This window comes from Seriola lalandi, unplaced genomic scaffold (assembly GCF_002814215.2).
Source record: "Seriola lalandi dorsalis isolate HSWRI2012SDOR001 ecotype SW California unplaced genomic scaffold, Sedor1 jcf7180002054335, whole genome shotgun sequence".
Lineage (NCBI taxonomy): Eukaryota > Metazoa > Chordata > Actinopteri > Carangiformes > Carangidae > Seriola > Seriola lalandi.
The window spans coordinates 26,774-46,598 of NW_019524888.1; the positions used below are offsets into that span (position 1 = coordinate 26,774).

A 19,825-nucleotide genomic window follows, 5' to 3' on the forward strand; every position below is an offset into this window, starting at 1 on the left:
GTGAGTTTCTGTCCAAATGAAGCCTCTTACCTAGTAGGTAATTAGGAAGTGAGCAGATGCTGGTATTGAGCGCTCTGAGTGCCTGAGAGAGGCAGTAATTGTTTTCTGTTGATTACATGGCCTTTTGACAGAAAAATGGGTCACTGCAGTAGTGACCACAGACCGGGCTGAGTAGACCTTCCAGTACACAGTGTTTTACTACAAATACAGAAGTATGGGAATGTGCGGGGAAGTGAGGGGAAATCTGACCAAAAAGCTGAGATTATTTATTTACAATGTACACACTGTGACTTCATCTTCAAACACAGGGTGGTATTTGTGCTAAATACATTTATAGTCGCTTTAAGATGAAGATGGTATTTGGAAGTTGAATTTGAAATTTTACATAATAACAAATGACAATGAGAAAACAATGCAACAATGTGAAAGGAGTTGCTCATAGTGATGAACCTACAGCTCCCCTTGGTTTAGTTTCATAACAAGTTTCAGCTTATCGCTTAGCTGTTAAGTTCTTAACTTTGCTGTTAATGGCTGATTGTGCCATGACATATTGTGCAATGTTATTACGTTTCTATTCAAAATAAAAACAACCCCTGCAACAACACAACACAAGCAAATTACAAGTTCCCCTGTGATCTCAACAGAACTGTTCTCACATAGGCTATTTATCATGCAAAGCAAAGCTATGGTTGAAAATGCAGTGAGTGTTCCAATTGTCCTGTAGAAGGACCCTTTAGTCTCTTTATTTGCAAAAATCAATAGGGAAGAGCCTGTAATTTACTTTTCTTGAACACTGGCGCCATCTGCTGGTTAGCTTTAACACACCTTTCACCATGAGCTGTGTGGGCACCATGAACCAAATCCTGTGGCAGGTCAGAAACTCATCTGTTACAGCAAACTGTCAATGAGAGATATATACGACATGTCACTATTGATGAGTTGACTGGGAATAAAAGGTTTGTGGTGAGGACTGAAAAAGTTTCCCACAAACTTCTTCCAGAGGTCAAAAGATCATCTCTGTGACGTACATTCAACGTCAACACAACGGCAAAAGCCTTAATTTACATTTAGTAATCTAGCAGATTAAGAGGGATAGCTCAAAGATAAATAGGGCTGACCCTGGTTCTTTTACTGCAGTTGAACTCCTCTTGGCTGCACTGAATGTTGCCCTGACAACCTTATGTCACTGTGTCAGAGTTACAATATCCCTCTGTCTCAGCTCTGCTCATCCTGTCAGTCGATTACGTCTGTGCAGTGTCCTGATGAATCTACTGTCTGACTACAAAGAAGGAGATTTTGGTGTTTTACCTAATTTACAGTACAGTATGTAAACATAATCAAGTTTTTGTACCTTGTATAAAGTTTATTAAAAGGAACGCAATACCTAAGGTTTAGTTAGACATGAATGTGTCCTCCCTACAACCACCCCCACCTGAAAATATATGCCTTTCTGTGGCGCAATAATACACACATTTAATGGTAGGTAATTTATAAACTTGTTTATCAGTTTAGAAATGATAAAATAAAACCCTGTTGAAATAGTGGTGTGCGTGTGTGTGTGTGTGTGTGTGTGTGTGTGTGTGTGTGTGTGTGTGTGTGTGTTTCTTCTTGACCCTGTCGTGTTCATGTTTGTGTACCTGGTGGGGTAAAGGGGCCCAGACAGTTTAACTGGAATGCCTATCAGTGGGCAGCTGGCTTGTTAAACACTCTCTTGAAACATATGGGAGAAATGTTTTTTTGGCTCAAAGATGACAACAATAGTTTTATTTGTTCCCTGCAAATGGAGCAGTTGAGTCATGACAATTGCAATTTCTCACACATGCTCTCCTGCTGTTAGGAGGAAACAAAAGTATCCATAACAGTGCAAAAGCAACTCACAGCTCTGACTTATCATTGCACAAAAAACGATTTGACATGCACTTTTGCAGGATATGATGTGGTGTACAAAACCATGCAAAATCAAGAACCACAGTTTCACAAAGATATAACTTTCCTCACGTCTTTCAAGTCTCAGTCCATGGTGAAGGAATATTGTTGATGCAGGGAGAAGTCAGAGTAACCACAGTTATGTTGTGAGCTGGGCTGTGGCCTCCGTCTTGCGGCAGATCCTCCCCCTCGTCTGGAAGCTGTTGAGTTCTTCACCAGATGTGGCTGCTAGATCTTTTTAATGATACACTGGTGCAGGCAGAGAATAACAGAAATGGGGGCCTGAAAACAACACAAACAAGACTTCATGAAAGGCAAGGGTGACAAGCAAGCTTGTTCTTGTACTTGTACTTTTTTGTACTTGGAATTTTGGAAAGACAAGAACAACAGTATACAATTATGCAGTGGTTGCACAGTCAGGAGGATGTTCCAGTTTTTCTCTGAAGCTCCTCTCCCTATAAGGCATTCTCTGAGAAGGTTCTTTTTTTTATATAAAGAAAAGATGATAACATCTTTGGAGAGCAATCTCTCTCTTCATTGAACTGAAGAGAGAGATTGGTTATTAGGAGGTAATCACTACTGACATGCTTATGATCAGGATGCCTCATTGAGCTTTTCATGTAGAAGCTGTAACTGCAACTAAGAGTAATCTGCAAAACTTTAACTTTTGTGCTTGCAAATGAATATTTTTCAGCTTTAGCATTCTGCTTATGTAAAATGTAAGTCAAGAAGCACAGTCTTTCCACCCTTGAAGAACACATTCGACATCTTACACATGTTCTGTAAAAAATTAGGCAGTAAAGCAGGAATTTCCTCAATGAGACATCTGGAACTTGCAGGCTGATTTTTTTTTCCCCCTCTCACACTCACAGTTAGAAAAAATGCCAGTTGCTTGAACAGCAGGTGTCTTTGACTTGGTCATCCTCCAGAGAGAACAGGTTGCACAGCTGTCTGGAGCACACACAGACACGCACGCACACACACACACACAAACACAAACACACACACACACACACACACGTGTGTGCACACACTAGCAAGGAAAGAGAGCGAAAGAGGCATTTAATGAAAGATGGCAAACAGCTTCTTTACTCGGGTGGACTCTGGGTTCTTGTTGGACAGCTCTGGGCAGGGAGATGCCCCCACTGTGTCTTTTGTATGTGCAAGTGGACCAAACAAAAGCTTATTGAGGAATCTCTGGGAAGCCCAAGCTGTTGGAAAGGAATGCCCCCTTCTCTCTTGTGGCTGAGTGCTTCAGTCTTAATCAGTCACTGGAGGGGCTGGTGAGCCGGGGGCCTCCCGGCCCCGGCGGGCGGACAGGAACTCACTCACTCTTGATCTCACTTGGCTCAATAAAATCTATTAGCTGAACACAGACGGGCAATAGGCTGGTCATTGTTGCTGATGTGATACAGATAAATCAGACGAATTGTCCCTATTAGCCTCTTCATCTTCATACTGTCTAAACCCTTATATCTCTATGTCAAGCACCCAGGACTGACTAAATAATTAAATGTGTTCCAAAAGTTGTCTCTTTCAGTTTTCCTTAACCAGAAATCATTCAATTCTGTGGTAAATGTTTAACAAAAGGCAGAAGTGCAGCTGCTAAAATAAAAGTGTAAGTTACTCCTATTCAGTAGAAATAAAGGAAACATAAAGGGTGTGTGTTTCCCACTATAAGAAGGCGGAGTTTTCTCCCTGGGGTCCCTGAGTTAAACTGGTGTTATGTAACGGATACACTGCTTCTCATCTGATGTGGAGTTACTCGAAAGTTTACAGGCGGCGGTTCTGACTCAAGTCCGGTCTGTGAACATAGAATATGCGATAATTGCCAGAGGTCCGTCTGCAGATGGGGAGCGGATGATTTTAAGGGAATTGGCCACCAGCGCTTATTTTTACCCTAAGAACTGTTTTACAGCCTTAAACCTAATTGGAAACTGACCTTACTGCCCACCGCCAAGCATCAAGTCTTTGTTGGTTAATATTCAACTCTGGGAGAATCTTGCTGTGGAGGAGACTTTGGAAATGGGACTTTGCATTTAGATTTTTTAAAGCAGCCAGACACACGGACATGGGCAGCGGTCCGAGTAAGAAGAAAGTTGCACCTGCGTGTGCCAGCGAGGTGAACGTGACCAAAACAGCTGCCGGTGTCACTTCACCCAAACAGGACAGCCGTCCATTCAAGCCTCTCAAAATCCATGCAACTTTGCGCAACGCGCGCAATCGTGCGCGACCGGACTGCCACAGCGAAGGCCACGACTCTGACTTCTCTGGGGAGGACGATGATGTTGATGGAGAGCTGGACACGGTTCTTAAAGATTATGAGGAGCTAGAGAGACTTTCTGTGAAGAAGAACATTACCAAGAAGTCTTTTATGAAAGCCAAAACTTACGGACTGTGTCACTTCAGCCGGGAAGACACCGAGGACGACGTCAGCTCAGCTCCTCGGTCCAGAGCGTCTGGAAGAGCCGAGGAGCCACGTGGCTCACACGGTGGATCAAGAGATGTAAACAAGAGGAGCAATGATGCTTTCAGACACTTAAAAAACCACACACCTGTGCGCCCCAGTCCGCACAATGTAAGGACTTTAATTTTACCATTTGTATTATCATTAGCTATTATTGGATAAAGCATCTTTCTGTTTTAACCCAGTTTATTATAAATCATCAACAGCTGGATGATTTTAAAATAACAATGATCCTGGAGAATTGTTCAGAGCTGAAATGAAAACACATCATGTGCCTTCTCTCCTCTCTGGTTTCTGTCAGTCCTCCTCACAGGGCTTTTTTACAAGAGGTGCTTCGCTGGAAGCTGTTCCCACATCAGAAAAACAATCGTAAGTAGACAACTGTAATAAATAATAGATTTCTGAGCTCAGTGGAGTAGTAAAAGCCGAGCTGAACCAGATCAAATTCACCTTAAAGGTATCGAAATACCAGCCCATTGTTCTCAGTGCAGATCAGATTAGTCAGACGTCTGCAAGCAGGACAGAAACAAACAAGCGTCTGTTGTTGCTGCTTTGTTGGTGTTGAGTGTGAGAATATATTTACAAAGCATGCCTTAAGCACAACAGCATATGTTTCTTACCACTGATCGTTACGCCATTATGGACCTTTTACGCAACATACCAAGAGGAGATTAATCAGTTTACTGATTAAATGTTGTGGGTTGATTTTGTCAGAAAATGATACATTTGGTGGAAAAAATAACACATCAAAATACTCGTATATGTCACTTAGATTTCCTGTTTTTAATCAGCATCTAAACTGTCCCCAGGACTTTTGGCAGCTGCCATGGCTCTTCTCTTACAATGCCAGTCATCCTGTACGATGGATCAGAAGAGGAGCTGATGGACACTATTGAGAGAGAGTTTAGTTGACCCCCAGCTGAGAATCCTGCAGCAATGGAGCAACCTTCATGGGATGCAGCAGTTTGCAGTGTAACATTTTAAAAAAGAGAAAGGGAACCAGGGTTGGTTTGTTTGTTTGTTTGTTTTGACAAATTCTCTGCTACATAGGAAGGCTACTGCAGGCAGGGTTCCCTGGATAAAATGTAACAATGTTTCTGTTGAACTTAAACATCTGCACCCCAGGACTTTGCATTTAGCCAAGTCTTACTTAACAACAAGAGGAGTTATAACACCAGTTTGAACTGATGCCAGGAGGTTCTCCTCCCAGAGACCAACACTGTTAACTGACACAGGCCTCCTTGGTTTGTTATCTGCTGTGCTAAGGTGTCACTGTCACCCTCTCAGTCCTGCTGGGCTCCCACAGAGCACGCATCTACTTATTTGATACCTATTACTTACTTAACTTTAACTTGTCTGTTCATAGGTGAAGGGGAGAACACAGCCATTTCTCTGATCGCTGAAACTCAGTAGTTTAGCACAATTTGAGTGGTAAAAGCACATTCTTAAGGCCTTGTGACTCGCTATATGCAAAGATAACATTTTCCGCCAGTAGTTTTGTGCGCACAGTATAGGGCTTTAGTATTTCATAAGTGGCAATCCTGCAAAGGTATGAGCTGGGATTGTATACTTAAGGTTTCCTTCCTGACCACAGTTCCTGCACCTCTCCACCCTTATGAAGAAGGAATGTGTGGCAACAGAGAGAGACTTTCAGTCAGGCTCACTTTGACCCAGCTCCATTTCTGCTGATGACTCAGCCACATTTAAACATAAAGTCCTGCTGCCACTTAGTGGTGGAACAGAGTAGTTTTGTGCATGAATACATACTGGGCATTCATGTAAATACTTAATGTGTCAACAAAGTCCACCAGTCACTGTTAAAAGGAAAGCTGCATTTCAAACAGATTTTATAATAAATTGTAATTTTGTTTTTTTTACTGCAAATAAAAATCGACTATGCATTATTTTTGATCTCGTGAATACTCTGGGAGAATTGTGTGTGAGAGGTTGAGATTGCTTAATTGACTTAATTAAAATAGTTGTCCAATAATCCACATCAGGCAACAACTTTTCAGTGTCATTTAATCACCATTATCTTGGGATCAGTTTGTTGGAGGGTTGTGTAGAGAGTGTACAAAATAAAAATTTAAATCTGGAGAACAATAAAATAATAAAATATAACACCATAAAATATTCTGCACAGTATTTTCTAAAAATAAAAATGCTACCCCACAGTGTGAGTAAGATGATCACACTGAGGGGAGTACAGTACTTAAATAAAAACAAGTGTATGTTATTGCATTGTTCTTGGCATTTAGCACATTCTTTTAATTAACACTGTTTCTTCTTTGAAGGCCTGTAGAAAGATATCCTCCTCTGTACTGCTGTGAGCAGTTTAGGAGGCAGGAGAATAAGCTGATTTCTGAGCATCTCATTGTTCCTCACATTCTTGGCAATGTAATCCTCACAAATCCTGTCAGAAGATAAAAAGTCTGTCATTTCTCATTTCTATTTTGGGAAAAAGCTTGCACAATTAAAGTAAATATAACTTGATCTACAAAAAAATAGACCTTTTTATCAGCAGATATTTTTACTTGCAATAGCAGGAGAATCACAGGTGAAACTAATATTAACAATGACTCTTACAGATGTTATTCATTTCAGTTGTGTTTGACAAGTCAGAATGACTGTTGCATAAATGTCTATTGCTGCATTAAAATATGCATTTTGTTTCTGTGGTTCTTTTTCGTAAAAAATTCTCTATGATGTGAAAGATAAACATATAACACTTTTTTTTTTTTTTTTTACCTGAATAGAGGATATGGTTGCATCTGGAAAACGAGAGCATCATTGCAGTGACCCTGTAGAGAAAGATGCAAGGTTTGCAAAGGTCAATTTTGAGTTGTGTCATTTTTCTTAAGACTGTATATTCAGCAGCGTGCAGTACTTTCTTTTACAAACATTTGGAGTTGTGCCTGTGTTCATGTGAATTCAGGCAGGCTTCAGATTTTTTTTTTCTTGGAAAAGACCAATTTAGTTTAGTCGTGATGATTTCCAAAGGTCTGTAGAATTAGACATTTTTTCAACTACTTTTCAACTTCTGTCTGTGATACTTACAGTGTCGACAAGGAGGATGTAGTCACAGCTTCCACCAAACACAACAACATCAGAGTCTTTCCCTGGACACGCTGTGTGCCACAACCTTGAGTAAGAGAAAAAAGAAAAGACTTACAATTTAAAATCTGCTCATATTTTTACAGAAAACCATCTTACCATCTGTCAATAAGTGAATACATACACCAGGAACTGTAGGGTCATTCATAAATGCACAATGACCAAGTGCTGATAATTTGCTACCTTGGCTTGTTCTTATAGGGATGTTCCACTTCTCTCCATTTCTTTGTTTCAACATCAAGCAGCCACCCATCACCTTATAGAGGAAAATGTGTTTTTTTTAATGAAAAGAAAACAGTTAAGGGTCATAAAAAATTATGGGAACAGAGGAAATAAATGTAAAAAAAAGTAGGTGCATTTTCTTACTCATTGGTTTGCAGTCTACACTGAGACCTCCAAACAGGAACAAGGTGCTGTCTGATACTGCTGTGAGTGTGTGCCACGATCTGCCCACTGGATTGTTGGTCACTGGGATTCTGTAAAAGATATATTGCACAATACAGTCAAAGACAAACTTGGCAAAAACATAACATGTAGTAGTAGCATTAACCTTAACTCTAACGAGAATAAGTATGTCTCCGCACAATTATGTAAAACAAAAGAAATTCCCTAAAAAACAGGAAAGACGCAAAACAAAGGATGAAATTTCTCATGACATAAGATTCTCTTTGGTCACAACAATCACATACGCACATTTCTGACCACGTCCATGATTCAAGGTCCAGACAGTGAATGTCACTCGTCCTGGATTCCTGAGGACAAGTTACAAATGGCAGACTTTGACTCATGTTTTTGTATATTATTGACTGTGTGTAGATATGAGAGAAGAACTCAATAGCATGTAGAGTTCTCACCATAACTCTGCCTCCACACACGTATCCTCTGCAGCCAAGTGTGGCGCTGGCGTGGGCAGCCCTGGGGGCAGGAGCACGACCCTGCACACAAGCACGGTCACTGACTAATCTTTAGGGTATTTTAACATTTTAGCTTCCTCCACAGTTTTCCAAAACTGCTCACTCATCTGTATCATAAATAAATGTCACTAATCTAAATCTATATATACACATTTTTAACTAACTTACATGGGTTTGTGGTTCATTCCAACTGGCTTCCATGGGGTCAAATATATGAACCTCGTTGTTCCATCCCCAGAAGACATCCTCCACCTGAAAACAACAACATGACTATTAAGGGGCAAAGAAATTGATTTCTACTGTTTTTAAGACAAAAAGAATCACAATACACATCTGTAGCGTTTCCTTGGTATTTTTAGACCAGATGCTTAAATATTTCCCTTTCAGGCCTGACATATTTTAGAACAAAATCTCATATAAAAAAAAGAGGCCAATAAAAAAATGTTACCCATGTAGCTTCATCTACAATGAAGCTTCTGTTCCTGCTGTCAACATCAGTCAGTAGTTTGTGACCATATCCTCCAAAGTAGATTATCCTGGGTTGTATTAAAGAAAGATACCCACAATTACTGTCACGTTTACAATTATACATAAGTCAAAGAATAATGTAAAATATTTAATTTGAAAATAAACCAAAACATGTATACATACATACATCCATACATAATCAATAGAGAATTGTAGGGAAAACTCCCCAAAAAGTTACAGTGTCAAACTCGATGTCAAATCTGTGTGGCATTAACAGGCAGTAATTATGGAGTAATAGTTCACTTTAATTTACATTACACTGACACTTTCCCAGAAGTAGAGGAAAGAGCAGTCTGTTGAAATTGACAGAGCTTACCTTCCTTTATAAATCCAGCAGGACAGTTTGTCTCGAGGTGAGGGAGGAGAACCCATCTCATGTATGATCTTCTTCCACGTGTATTTTCCATCTGTCAGGTTGACGCAGTAGATCTGTTTGAAAGCAAATACTAATCACTTCTTAAGAACTGCAATATTCATTCATTGAACCTACTCCAATCATAATTAAAGTGTCATGGACTGTGTGGAGTGTCAGTTATCAGCCTCACCTGATTGGTCTGTCCATTGTCATCACAACCTCCAAATATGTACATGTGTCCATTCAGGGAGCAGCCACAGGTCCCAGACATGGAGGGAGGAACTTCCCCTGTCATGTGAAACACTTCCCTTCAAAAAAAAAAAGAAAAAGAAAAAAAGTGGATATTCTACTCAGATTCACATATGTCATGACGCCTTTTACAACAACAGAGGTGACAGTAAAACGCTCCGTTTTGACAACAAGCAGGCATATTTGGAATTCATTTAATGTTCTTACCATACACCTTGTTGCAAGTCATATGCCCAGATTTCATCATTAGGTAGGAAAACTTCATCATCAGCAATTGACTGTAGAGAATAAAATGTGTTTATTACAATGAAATAAATATGTGCATCAGCAATGTGTCCTAAGTCTATCATTGCAATGTAAGATTTTGGTGCTCATTTTGCCAATCTAAACTTTTAAGGCAGGTTTAGCTATATATGATATGATATGTACTGTATGACCAGTACTATAAAAGTATTCAAATTCTGCACATAAGCTGAGGTAGAAACACCACATAGTAAAACTACTTCAGGACAAGTAAGAGTAAAAGAAATAATTGTTACACAGGACAGTTCTTTTCAAAATGTTGTTGTCTTGTCATGTCAATAGACACACACACATACATATATATATATATATACACACATATATATATATGTGTGTGTGTGTGTGTGTGTGTGTGTATCAGCCTTAATATATTATAATACTGGATTATTATAGATGCACTAACGTGTGAATAGCATTTAATATAGAGCTGCACTAGTGGGTTGATTTATTAGTTAATCAAAAGAAAATGAATCTACATCCATCTTAATAATCAATTTAATATTAAAGTAATTTTTCAAGAAAAATAAAATAATTGACAGATTAATCAAAAATCAAAAATAATTGCTAGTTGCAGTTTTACTTTAATGTTATATGTGTAGTAAGTGTAGTTACCGACTTCACATAATTTTTGGTAGGTTTATCATATTTCATTATTATATGTTTTGAAAAACTGTTTCTGAGAAGTAAACAATAACTATATTCTTAATATTCCTATCTGAGATGTAGTTCAGTGTTAGTATAAAGTGGCAATAAATGTACATTTACTCTCGTATAAATACCAAGGGATTACTGTGTTACACTACTTCAGTAAATGTACCCCTTAAGCAAACCGTTAAACACGTTAAACAGGCCGTTTGAGTATTTGTTTCTCACCATGTAGCCTCCCCACACATACAGCAGGTTCTCCTCCACCACAGCCGTGTGTCCGCTCCTCTCTCGGGCCACCAGCTCCGAGCAGTGCCTCTCAAATACGGAATCCATGACCGGCTGTTATTAATAGAAAGGGAAAGCGTGCCTTTGAGCCTGAAATAATAAGAATCGGTCTAAAAATGTCCCCTACGATCTCATCTTCAGTTACACTATAGAAGCAAGGGTAACACATGACTATGGGCAGAGCCCTTACACCAGACAACCATATTGTTCTTATAGGTTTAAGATAAAAGACAGTAAATTGTACGGTACTATTTGTACAAAACTTGTTGTCTACAGCCTATACGTAACATAAGGTTACATAGTGGTTGTAAAACAAATAGCAACCGTGTACGGAATACAGAAACATTTTACGCAAATATTTACATAATAACACTTTTAAAACATACTCACAGAGTACGGGACACTTTTAGTCGATCTTACAATTTTTTGTCATGTTTTGAAAACCACAACATCTTGTCCGCGTAACGTAAACACGGCAATTACCCGTCGTTTCTCTGCTAATGTAGCTGTGTCAAAGGGGTTGTAAAATAAAATAAAACTTCCGGTTCTCTTCCTTTTTCAAAGTAAAATCCTCATTGAACCCTAATGTATATGGCACCCAAAGAGTTTGATGTCCGAATAAAATGTTGAAAATATTAACTATGTAAATGAAATCAGAAAATATTTTATACAACCATGAAAAATTAAATACATATGTAAGCTTTTAAAATAGGCCCACCTGTGAGACATGTTGGCCTTGGTGTTGTGAGGTGTGTTTTGGTTTGTACAGAGCTCAGCCTTCACCCAACTTTGACAAGTAATATATTGTTTGAAAGCTCTAAGTGTCCCGATTCTATCTGTGCAAAGCATTTTAGGATCCCTATATGACTGCAACAGAAATAACAAGACATTCAGTATTTTTTTCTTCCTACATTTCAACCAGAAATATAGAGAAGAAATAAGTGATATGTAAATATGTATTAAAAACAAGAACATACAAACCATAAAACATTTTTCACAATAAAAATGACAGTGCTACTACTCCTGTAAACAATAATCTATAATGCCTTTTTGTTAGCATTTAAGATGTTTAACTAATGGTAATGCTCGTTTGAAGGCCTCTAGAAAAACATCCTCCTCTATACTGCTGTGAATTTTTTGGGAGGCAGGAGAGGAAGTTTATTTCATCCTCACATTTGTTGCAATGCCTCACAAATCCTCCCAAAAAGAAAACGTGCCATTTTTTAAATTTCTAATTTAGGTTAAGATGTTGATAAGATATATACTGTATTATATACATACACACACATATACTGTATATATATATATAAATTTCAGATTAAAAGTCAAACATTTCAATAGATAATTCCCTTTCAATAATTGGAATTCTTTGTGAACATGACTTTACAAGTTCAAAATCATTTTGACCCTAATTTGAGCCCATATACCTATAGGGTGGAGTCATACTACTTTGTGGTACATGCTGTACTGGGTTTTTAAACAGTGCTTCTGGAATACAGTACTAGCGACCTAATTGGTTACGAAACAGACAATCTGGATTACTTTCTCCAAGTCTGTGATTGGCAGGTTTTGTGGCACATAATAACGCTGCGAAATGTTGAGCGAGTGTGCCGCAGGGTTGAGTGAGGCCAGAGAAGACATACTGAGCGTGCAAGGGAGACAGTGTGAGCAAGCTTGCAGGTATCTGGCAGTGCACAGAGCAGAGATCTTTGAGAACAACTGACTAAAACTGAGTGAGGGACATTAGTTTTGTGCGACTATGTGGATAATAGCAAACTGAGAAATATAATTATTGAGCACAGAATAGATTTGTTTGCTGAATTTAAGGTATTTGCTTAAAAACATTTTTTCTTCAAAATATAAATTGTGAGTTTGCAAAATTTATTTGTCTGCTCAGAAAGTCCCAATGTGCGCCCAGGAATGAGGCACAAAAATAACACCATATGAAATTAGGTTAAAAATTCTACATGTAACCTCAGTGTCGCACACTGTGTGGGAACTTTCAGAACCAGACTACAGACAGGGAGAAGAGGCTGCATTAGAGCCAAAGAAGCACATTTTAAAATTAATTTATTTTTGATCCCTAGCAAGCAGAGTCAGCAGCAAAGAGATAGCTTCAGTCTGAGGTGCATTGTTGACCGCCATAATACATTTGGCCTCCATATGTGTCTTTACATCATCTTTTATATTTATTTGTGGTTGGTGTGTCACCTAGTGGTAGCAACTTCCGGTAAAGTGTGGTTCCTTTCCGGACACATGCATACATACTTAAGCTCACACATAGATACCTTCTCACACTCATACACACATAATGCATGATAGTATGCATGTATGTGCAAGTGAAGTATTCAGTTTCGGCCAAGGTTGCTTCTCATAGATTGATTTTACAGTAATTACTATAAATGTAGGTACATGCTTAGAATATAAAATACAAGCATGGTTTCCCTTATACTGATATTTTGTTTGTGATATAGCCTACAAACGTTTGAGGAATGAACATTTTCTCAAACCACTTTGCTGAGAAAGTAAAGTCAAAGCCTCCAAGTCAAAACCTCTGATGCTGTCTGACATACCTCCGGTACCGGGCAGTTGATTTCTTCGTGCAAACATACAGTCTAGTGGACGTTTCAGAGTATTTTGACCGCGGACTGTTCTCAGAGCCAGGCATGGTTCTTGTATTTTATCTTCCGTATTAAAATCCAAATTGTCGCGCTGTGTGCCCAATGCCCTTTTGTGCGCAGTCCATAAAGGCTTTCAGCTGTACCGTGCACCCCGCTGCACCTGCTTCTTCCCTGCATGCCCCATTTCCTGTTCACCTGATTTCTGAAACTGTCACAGGTATAAAACGTTTCTACGTTTGTACAAGACCAGCATGAGCTGTTAACGTCTGGACATTTCACAGCAGCTACATTTCTGCACTTTGTTATCTTGTGATTTGATTTTAATGTGGTATGTAAAATAAGGTTTTGTTTATTTGTTGAATGTCTTTGTATGTGATTTTTAAAAACTGAAACCCACAGTTTTAAAAGAGAATGTGTTAAATGATTCTCATCCCAAAATTGTCTTTTCATGCGAATTCACAGGCAGGTGAACAAACAGTGTGCTATGGACAGACCCCTCTCTTGACTGCTTTTGCGCGACTCTTCGGCGGAAGTGATGAAATACATGCGGAAGTTTGCGTTTAGCGCCAAAGCTTGAGTTGGGCAGAGGGACAGAAACAAACATGGATGTTGCTCGCAAAATAAAGACAAAGGTGTTGGCTGGCTTCAAGATGCGGGGACTAATACTGCGACCGTATGTATTATAGTCATGGTTAAACGTTGTTAAAAATGTTTTGCTAAAGTTAAAGCTAGTGCTACGCGTGGTGAGGTAACAGTATATCCGTCAACTCAAGGACAAGGATAAATGGTCGATACTTTATGCCTAATTATATACTATTGGCAACAGGAAATAAAAAACAATAACACAAGCAGGTTTCCATGCTCTTAGATTGTTTTGTGCCTCAGTGAAGACAACATAACAAATACTTCTTACACGTTAACTGACAGTTTAATTGCTCAGCGTTTACAAGTTAACTGATATTTCAACTGCTTTCATTCCCTACTCTCTAAACTAGGATCCACCTGCTTTCATTGATTTCACACACATTACCAGTTCAACTGTTTACAGAGACCAGTGGTGGAAGAAGTATTCAGACCTTTTACTTTAACAAAACTAGCAATACCACAGTGTAAATATACAAGTCAAAGTCAAAGTTGCATTCAAAATAATAGGCAAAAGTCCATAAGTGTGAGCATCAAAATATGTCAAATGTAAATTACTACATTGTAAAAAAGTGATGAGTTAATGTGTACAGCTGCAACAGGTAACACTTCAACTCCCTTAGTACTTCAACGTTAACTGTATCTCCTGTAACTGTGTCTGAAAAGGAAAATAAGTAACATTTCAATGCACGCGGATACAGTTTCTTCTGGAAATTTTGTTGGTTTTTTGTAGTTTTATATTGTTAGTTAAAAGAAGAAACAATAAGAATATGTTTTTTCTTTTTTGCTGTTTTGTGCTCCAGAGAAGCCAGCAGATACCTTGTAGAGGTGCTGGAGTCCGTAAGTCCCTCTGAACTGGATGATGTTATTGAAAGGGTCCTGGATGCGGTCGAAAAGCAGCCATGTATGTACAGTACAGTCAGTCTCTACATACTACTACTACACAGTGTGTTTAATGTTCAATCTGCTGCTGTATGCAGCACTTAATGCATTCTGTGTTTTTTACAACAGTGTCCTCTAGTATGATAGAGCTGTCTGTGGTGGAAACCGCTGTGCAGGACTGCACTCAGTCTTGTGATGAAACCATGTAAGTGGGGCTGCAAACAAGTTTTTCTTTATTAATTAATGTTTTGTTTTTTGGTTATGTGATGATCAATCCTTTTTTTTTCTTTCTTAAGGTTTTTTTTGTTTTTATATATGTAATGATTTTATCCTGATGCAAGTTATGTTGTAAAATACAAAATAGCAGCATGCACAAATATCTAGGTTTTGTTTTATTTATTTATTTTTTTAAACAAATCCTAAAACATCTGTACAAATGAGTGTTATTTGTTGGTTATTCAGGGACCACAGTCACGTATATAATATATTAATAATGTAATCATCACGAGACATCAACTCATAATAAGTTATAGTTGTGTAATCTACTTTATTGTGCTGTAGAGAAAATCTTATACAAGCTGTTTAACTCTCTTCCAGAGATAATGTTTTCAACATCATTGGAGCCTTCGATGTGCCCAGATACATTTACAGCGTGGAGCGGAAGAAATTTGTACCGTGAGTATAGGGACAGTTTCTTTCTCCTTTGTGCCAAATATACCTAAATATTTCAAAAAAGATTTCTTCTTTCTGCTGGTATCAGATCTAGTGTATACACCTACATGTACTGCAGACCTTGTGTTATGCTGTTGCTTTTAGGCAGTTTTTAAAGTTATATTTTGGCATTTTCATTCAGCATCAGTATGACCAGACATCCAGCCCCGAGTCTGTGTGGGTTGGCCAAAGACAAAGCTGAACTCTTCAGGGAGCGCTACACAATCTTACAACAGGTCAGTATGATGTGCTTCATTGGCCGTTCTCACTGCTGATTAAAGTTGTTGTAGTAGTTCGTGTTGTATTTATAAAGACATATTTTCTCTAGCGTACACATCGGCACGAGCTCTTCACCCCACCTGCTATTGGAGCTGCTGTTGAAGAGGGTCAAAACAAATTTCAGGTATCAAATCTTAATCATTATTAATTTTGAGCCGAAAATGAAACCCATTTTACTGATTTGCATTTTACTAGCAGATTGTTTTGTTGTCATTTGTCCTTTTTAGCTGAAGACAATTGAAGCATTGCTTGGAAGCACAGCTAAACTGGGAGAGGTGATTGTACTCGGGATGATCACACAACTGAAAGAGGTGAGGTAGTTACACAGATTAGTTTGTATATTTAAGTTTATGTGGAGAAGTTCACACAGAAGCTTTGACTTTTTGTAGTTTCTTAAAAATGATTTAATTTGGGACTTTTCTGTCTGTTGATTCTTTTTTTATTTTAGTTTCTAAAATATTTCTAAACAATTTTTAAGGGTAAATTCTACCTGGAGGACCCAAGTGGAACAGTACAACTGGACATGTCCAAAGCAATATCCTTTAATCTGTTTGTGGGAGTCTGTCAGCAAATAATGATTTGTATTTTGCAAGAAGCTTTGGCTTTTAAAATGGATGTATTCCTTAACAACATTCGTACCAGTTTCATAATGGCCTGTACACCGAATCCTGCTTTGTACTGGCAGAGGGTAAGATAACGACTACTACTACTACAACTGCAGTTAACAAAATGAGAGAAAAAAAGACATATGCTTTAAGATTAAAATAACAACACATCATTAGAGGTAAAGTTTTGCCTTTTGTCCTGTAGGTTGGTACGAGGACTCTGTTTTCCATGTCAATGGGTTTGGGTTTCCACCAACAGAGCCTTCATCAGGCACAAGGTTAGTTGGTTTAAGGGAAAAGGATTTAGACAAAGTCATTGCAAGCTAAAGTAGTTAGCTGTCTGTGTAGTGATATATGCAACTTCCCATTAGATATTGGGGTGAATCTGTAGCTTGTTGTGTGTGAAGTCATTTTAGTTTGTTATTGCTGGTATGCACTGAAAATTTCAGTGAAGTAACATGAAGGAAAATACCATATTTTTTAAGTTTTGAAGTCAGACATGATTGCCAATGTCAACCAGACAGGCACAACCTGGCAAACATTTCTCTGTAGCTGAGTATGGAGGCTGTCTCCAATAACAGTGTGGTATGTTAATTAAAGAATATCATGTTTTCAGGTTAAAATTTAGCATTAAGTTTTACTCAACTTAGTTTTCACTATCCATCTCCTGCTCCCACACGACATGGTCCTTGCTTCATTTCCAGGGCATACTATGGCAACATGAACTTCTTTGGTGGTCCATCCACCACTTCGGTGAAGGCTTCTGCCAAGCTGAAGCAGCTGGAGGAAGAGAATGAGGACGCCATGTTTGTAATTGTTTCTGATGTGTGGCTGGACAACGTTGAAGTGATGGAAAAGCTCAACATCATGTTTTCAGGTCTGGTACTGCATCATAGTCTTAAACTTTACAGGACAAGAATGAACACTCTACGACACCAGTCACATTCATCATTTTTTTTCTTACAGGCTATGCTGCGATGCCTCCCACCTGTTTCATTTTGTGTGGAAACTTTTCCTCTGCCCCATATGGAAAGACACAGATCAAATCACTCAAAGGTGAAACTTTTGGGTCCTCATCACTCATAGCCTATTGTACTTCTTAAGATCTCTCTAATTAAGGGATGAATGCCTGCATTTTAGAATGTGATTCATTTTTCTCTCTTTAGAGTCACTGAAGGCCCTTGCTGATACCATATGTGCATACCCTAACATTCACAGCAGGTAGGATCTGACAAAGTTGTTACTCTGGTATACTCTGGTTTATTCTTAACTATTCAGATTTACCATACGTTTGAATTTAAATTCGTTCATCTCAAACCTGCAGTAGTCGCTTTGTGTTTGTCCCTGGTCCTGAAGACCCTGGTCCAGGCACCATCCTGCCAAGGTAAACATTCAGAGACATGACTTTTGACATAATTAGGTGATTTGTGTTCAGTAATTTGGACAGATGTGAATAAATATGTTCCCCACAGGCCTCCCCTGGCAGACCACATCACAGAGGAGTTCAGACAGAAGGTGCCATTTTCAGTGTTCACGACTAACCCATGCAGGTGAAACAAATATGTGGCTTCTATTACATGTGAACATATTTGATATGTTGGTTGATCAGGGTTTTACAGCAGTATTCATTAAGTGATTTTTACAAATGACAGACACAGGCTTTGAGAAAAATGTGACCAGACACATGACAGAAACCATTGTAAAACTGACCTTCATTGTCAGGATCCAGTACTGCAGCCAGGAGATCGTCATTATCAGGGAAGACCTGGTCAACAAGATGTGCAGGAACTGCATGCGGTTGCCAAATAACAATCTTGACATTCCCAACCATGTGAGTTTCATCTTCTCTGAACAAACCTGTTCATACTTGAGAGAAATTTGTCTCTTTCAACACACATACATAATTGTGTTGTTGAAGGTTTTATTTGCTGATGATGGTGAGCCGATTAAGCCTCAGCTCAACATTTTACCCAGACTGGTCTCATTTCTGACTAAACACAATATGTAAATTTCAGTAATTTTTAATTGTAATTTAATGATCTTGTCATTCTTTTTCTCTTTTTTACCAGTTTGTTAAGACCATCCTGTCTCAGGGTCACCTGACTCCACTGCCTCCGTATGTCAGTCCTGTATTCTGGGCCTACGACTACTCCCTGTATGTCTACCCAGTCCCTGATGTCATCATCTTTGCAGACAAATACGACCCCTTCAGCATCACCAACACGGACTGCCTCTGTGTCAACCCAGTATGAAACAAAATAAGCTTAACTAAAACATGTATTTATTTTATCTTTGGACCTAACCTGATAAAATGTGTTTTTCCAACTGGTGTTTGTATAATTTATATCTCTATGTTATAGCCTCAATATGACCTCATATTATTTATCACTTAATATATTTTTCCGTTTATTTATTATGACAGGGCTCCTTCCCAAGAAGTGGCTTCACATTTAAGGTGTATTACCCATCCAACAGGACTGTTGAGGACAGGTAAGATGTGCTCTACTTATTTCTTTTCAGGTCATTCAATACAGATTACTGTAGTTTCAACAATCACTAATGTTCATACTAATCTGTTGTGTTCTTGCAGCAAACTTCAAGGGCTCTAAAGAAAATCATGGATTTACAAGTGCAGCTGTTTTTATTTGTTTTGTACATTGCCTTTGTATGATACTGTATGTTTAAAATGGACTAGTAATCAACTCATAGTGGTGTTTTATAGATTGTATGTATGTTATTTCATGAATAATAAAGATTTTATTCTGTATACTGAATATTCTGACCTCTTTGTGTTTACACGATAGTTAGCCTTACTTTGAAAATGGTTGATTTTGTACAGCACTGAGCAGTCTGCCTTGAAGACCTGGTAGACTATAGAGTTTTGAGAGAAATCGCAGTCATCATTATATTATTTTACACATTTAGATTTTATTCTATTTTTCATATTTTTTAAAATAATGGGCTATTGCTGCAAAGTTATTAATGAAAGGAGTTTCAGGTGAACAGATAGATACTTTATTCATTGCCTAGGGGAAATTCAATCGTCCAGTAGCTTAATAGTAACACTGATAGTTAATAATAAACAATAATAGTTGGTATTATTGGAAGCACAGACCCAGCCTTTTTGACCAGCTTGTCCAGTTTCTTTTGTATAATAATAATAATAATAAAAGTGAAGACATATTTTTAAAATTTTGGGCTTTTGTATGGATGACTTAAGCATGTTTGGGGTGAGAACTGGTCAATTGGGAGGTCTTTAAACCCATCAGGTAGAAATAATTAAAAAAAAAAAAAAA

General features: G+C 38.3%; 3 protein-coding genes across 4 annotated transcripts; 2 read left to right on the forward strand and 1 right to left on the reverse strand.

The window, feature by feature from the left end:
• Positions 1-3,667: 3,667 nt before the first annotated feature.
• Positions 3,668-7,063, forward strand: LOC111655916 (uncharacterized). Its single transcript, XM_023407471.2, has 3 exons — positions 3,668-4,504; positions 4,695-4,762; positions 5,203-7,063. Exons 1-3 carry the CDS (start codon positions 3,998-4,000, stop codon positions 5,303-5,305), a joined length of 678 nt encoding a protein of 225 aa, XP_023263239.1. The 5' UTR covers positions 3,668-3,997; the 3' UTR covers positions 5,306-7,063.
• Positions 6,399-11,325, reverse strand: LOC111655915 (kelch domain-containing protein 1). Of its 2 annotated transcripts, none has more exons than XM_023407469.2 (14): positions 11,180-11,325; positions 10,730-10,843; positions 9,761-9,831; positions 9,495-9,612; positions 9,266-9,378; positions 8,870-8,957; positions 8,590-8,673; positions 8,362-8,442; positions 8,201-8,259; positions 7,874-7,983; positions 7,691-7,763; positions 7,451-7,535; positions 7,142-7,194; positions 6,399-6,806 (listed from the first exon to the last, which is right to left on the reverse strand). In XM_023407469.2, the coding sequence occupies exons 2-14, from the start codon at positions 10,835-10,837 to the stop codon at positions 6,665-6,667; spliced, it is 1,185 nt and encodes a 394-aa protein (XP_023263237.1). In that variant the 5' UTR covers positions 10,838-10,843; positions 11,180-11,325; the 3' UTR covers positions 6,399-6,664. The 2 variants fall into 2 exon arrangements, with proteins under 2 accessions (XP_023263237.1, XP_023263238.1); XM_023407470.2 differs by having other exon boundaries at positions 10,730-10,879; positions 11,180-11,317.
• A 2,638-nt stretch (positions 11,326-13,963) lies between these two features.
• Positions 13,964-19,303, forward strand: pole2 (polymerase (DNA directed), epsilon 2). The gene is made up of 19 exons (XM_023407441.2): positions 13,964-14,083; positions 14,856-14,956; positions 15,064-15,139; positions 15,532-15,609; positions 15,788-15,881; positions 15,974-16,048; positions 16,152-16,235; positions 16,403-16,459; positions 16,564-16,612; positions 16,735-16,807; positions 17,234-17,406; positions 17,496-17,585; positions 17,696-17,750; positions 17,854-17,913; positions 18,002-18,079; positions 18,252-18,360; positions 18,599-18,775; positions 18,952-19,019; positions 19,120-19,303. Exons 1-19 carry the CDS (start codon positions 14,013-14,015, stop codon positions 19,136-19,138), a joined length of 1,587 nt encoding a protein of 528 aa, XP_023263209.1. The 5' UTR covers positions 13,964-14,012; the 3' UTR covers positions 19,139-19,303.
• Positions 19,304-19,825: the final 522 nt, after the last annotated feature.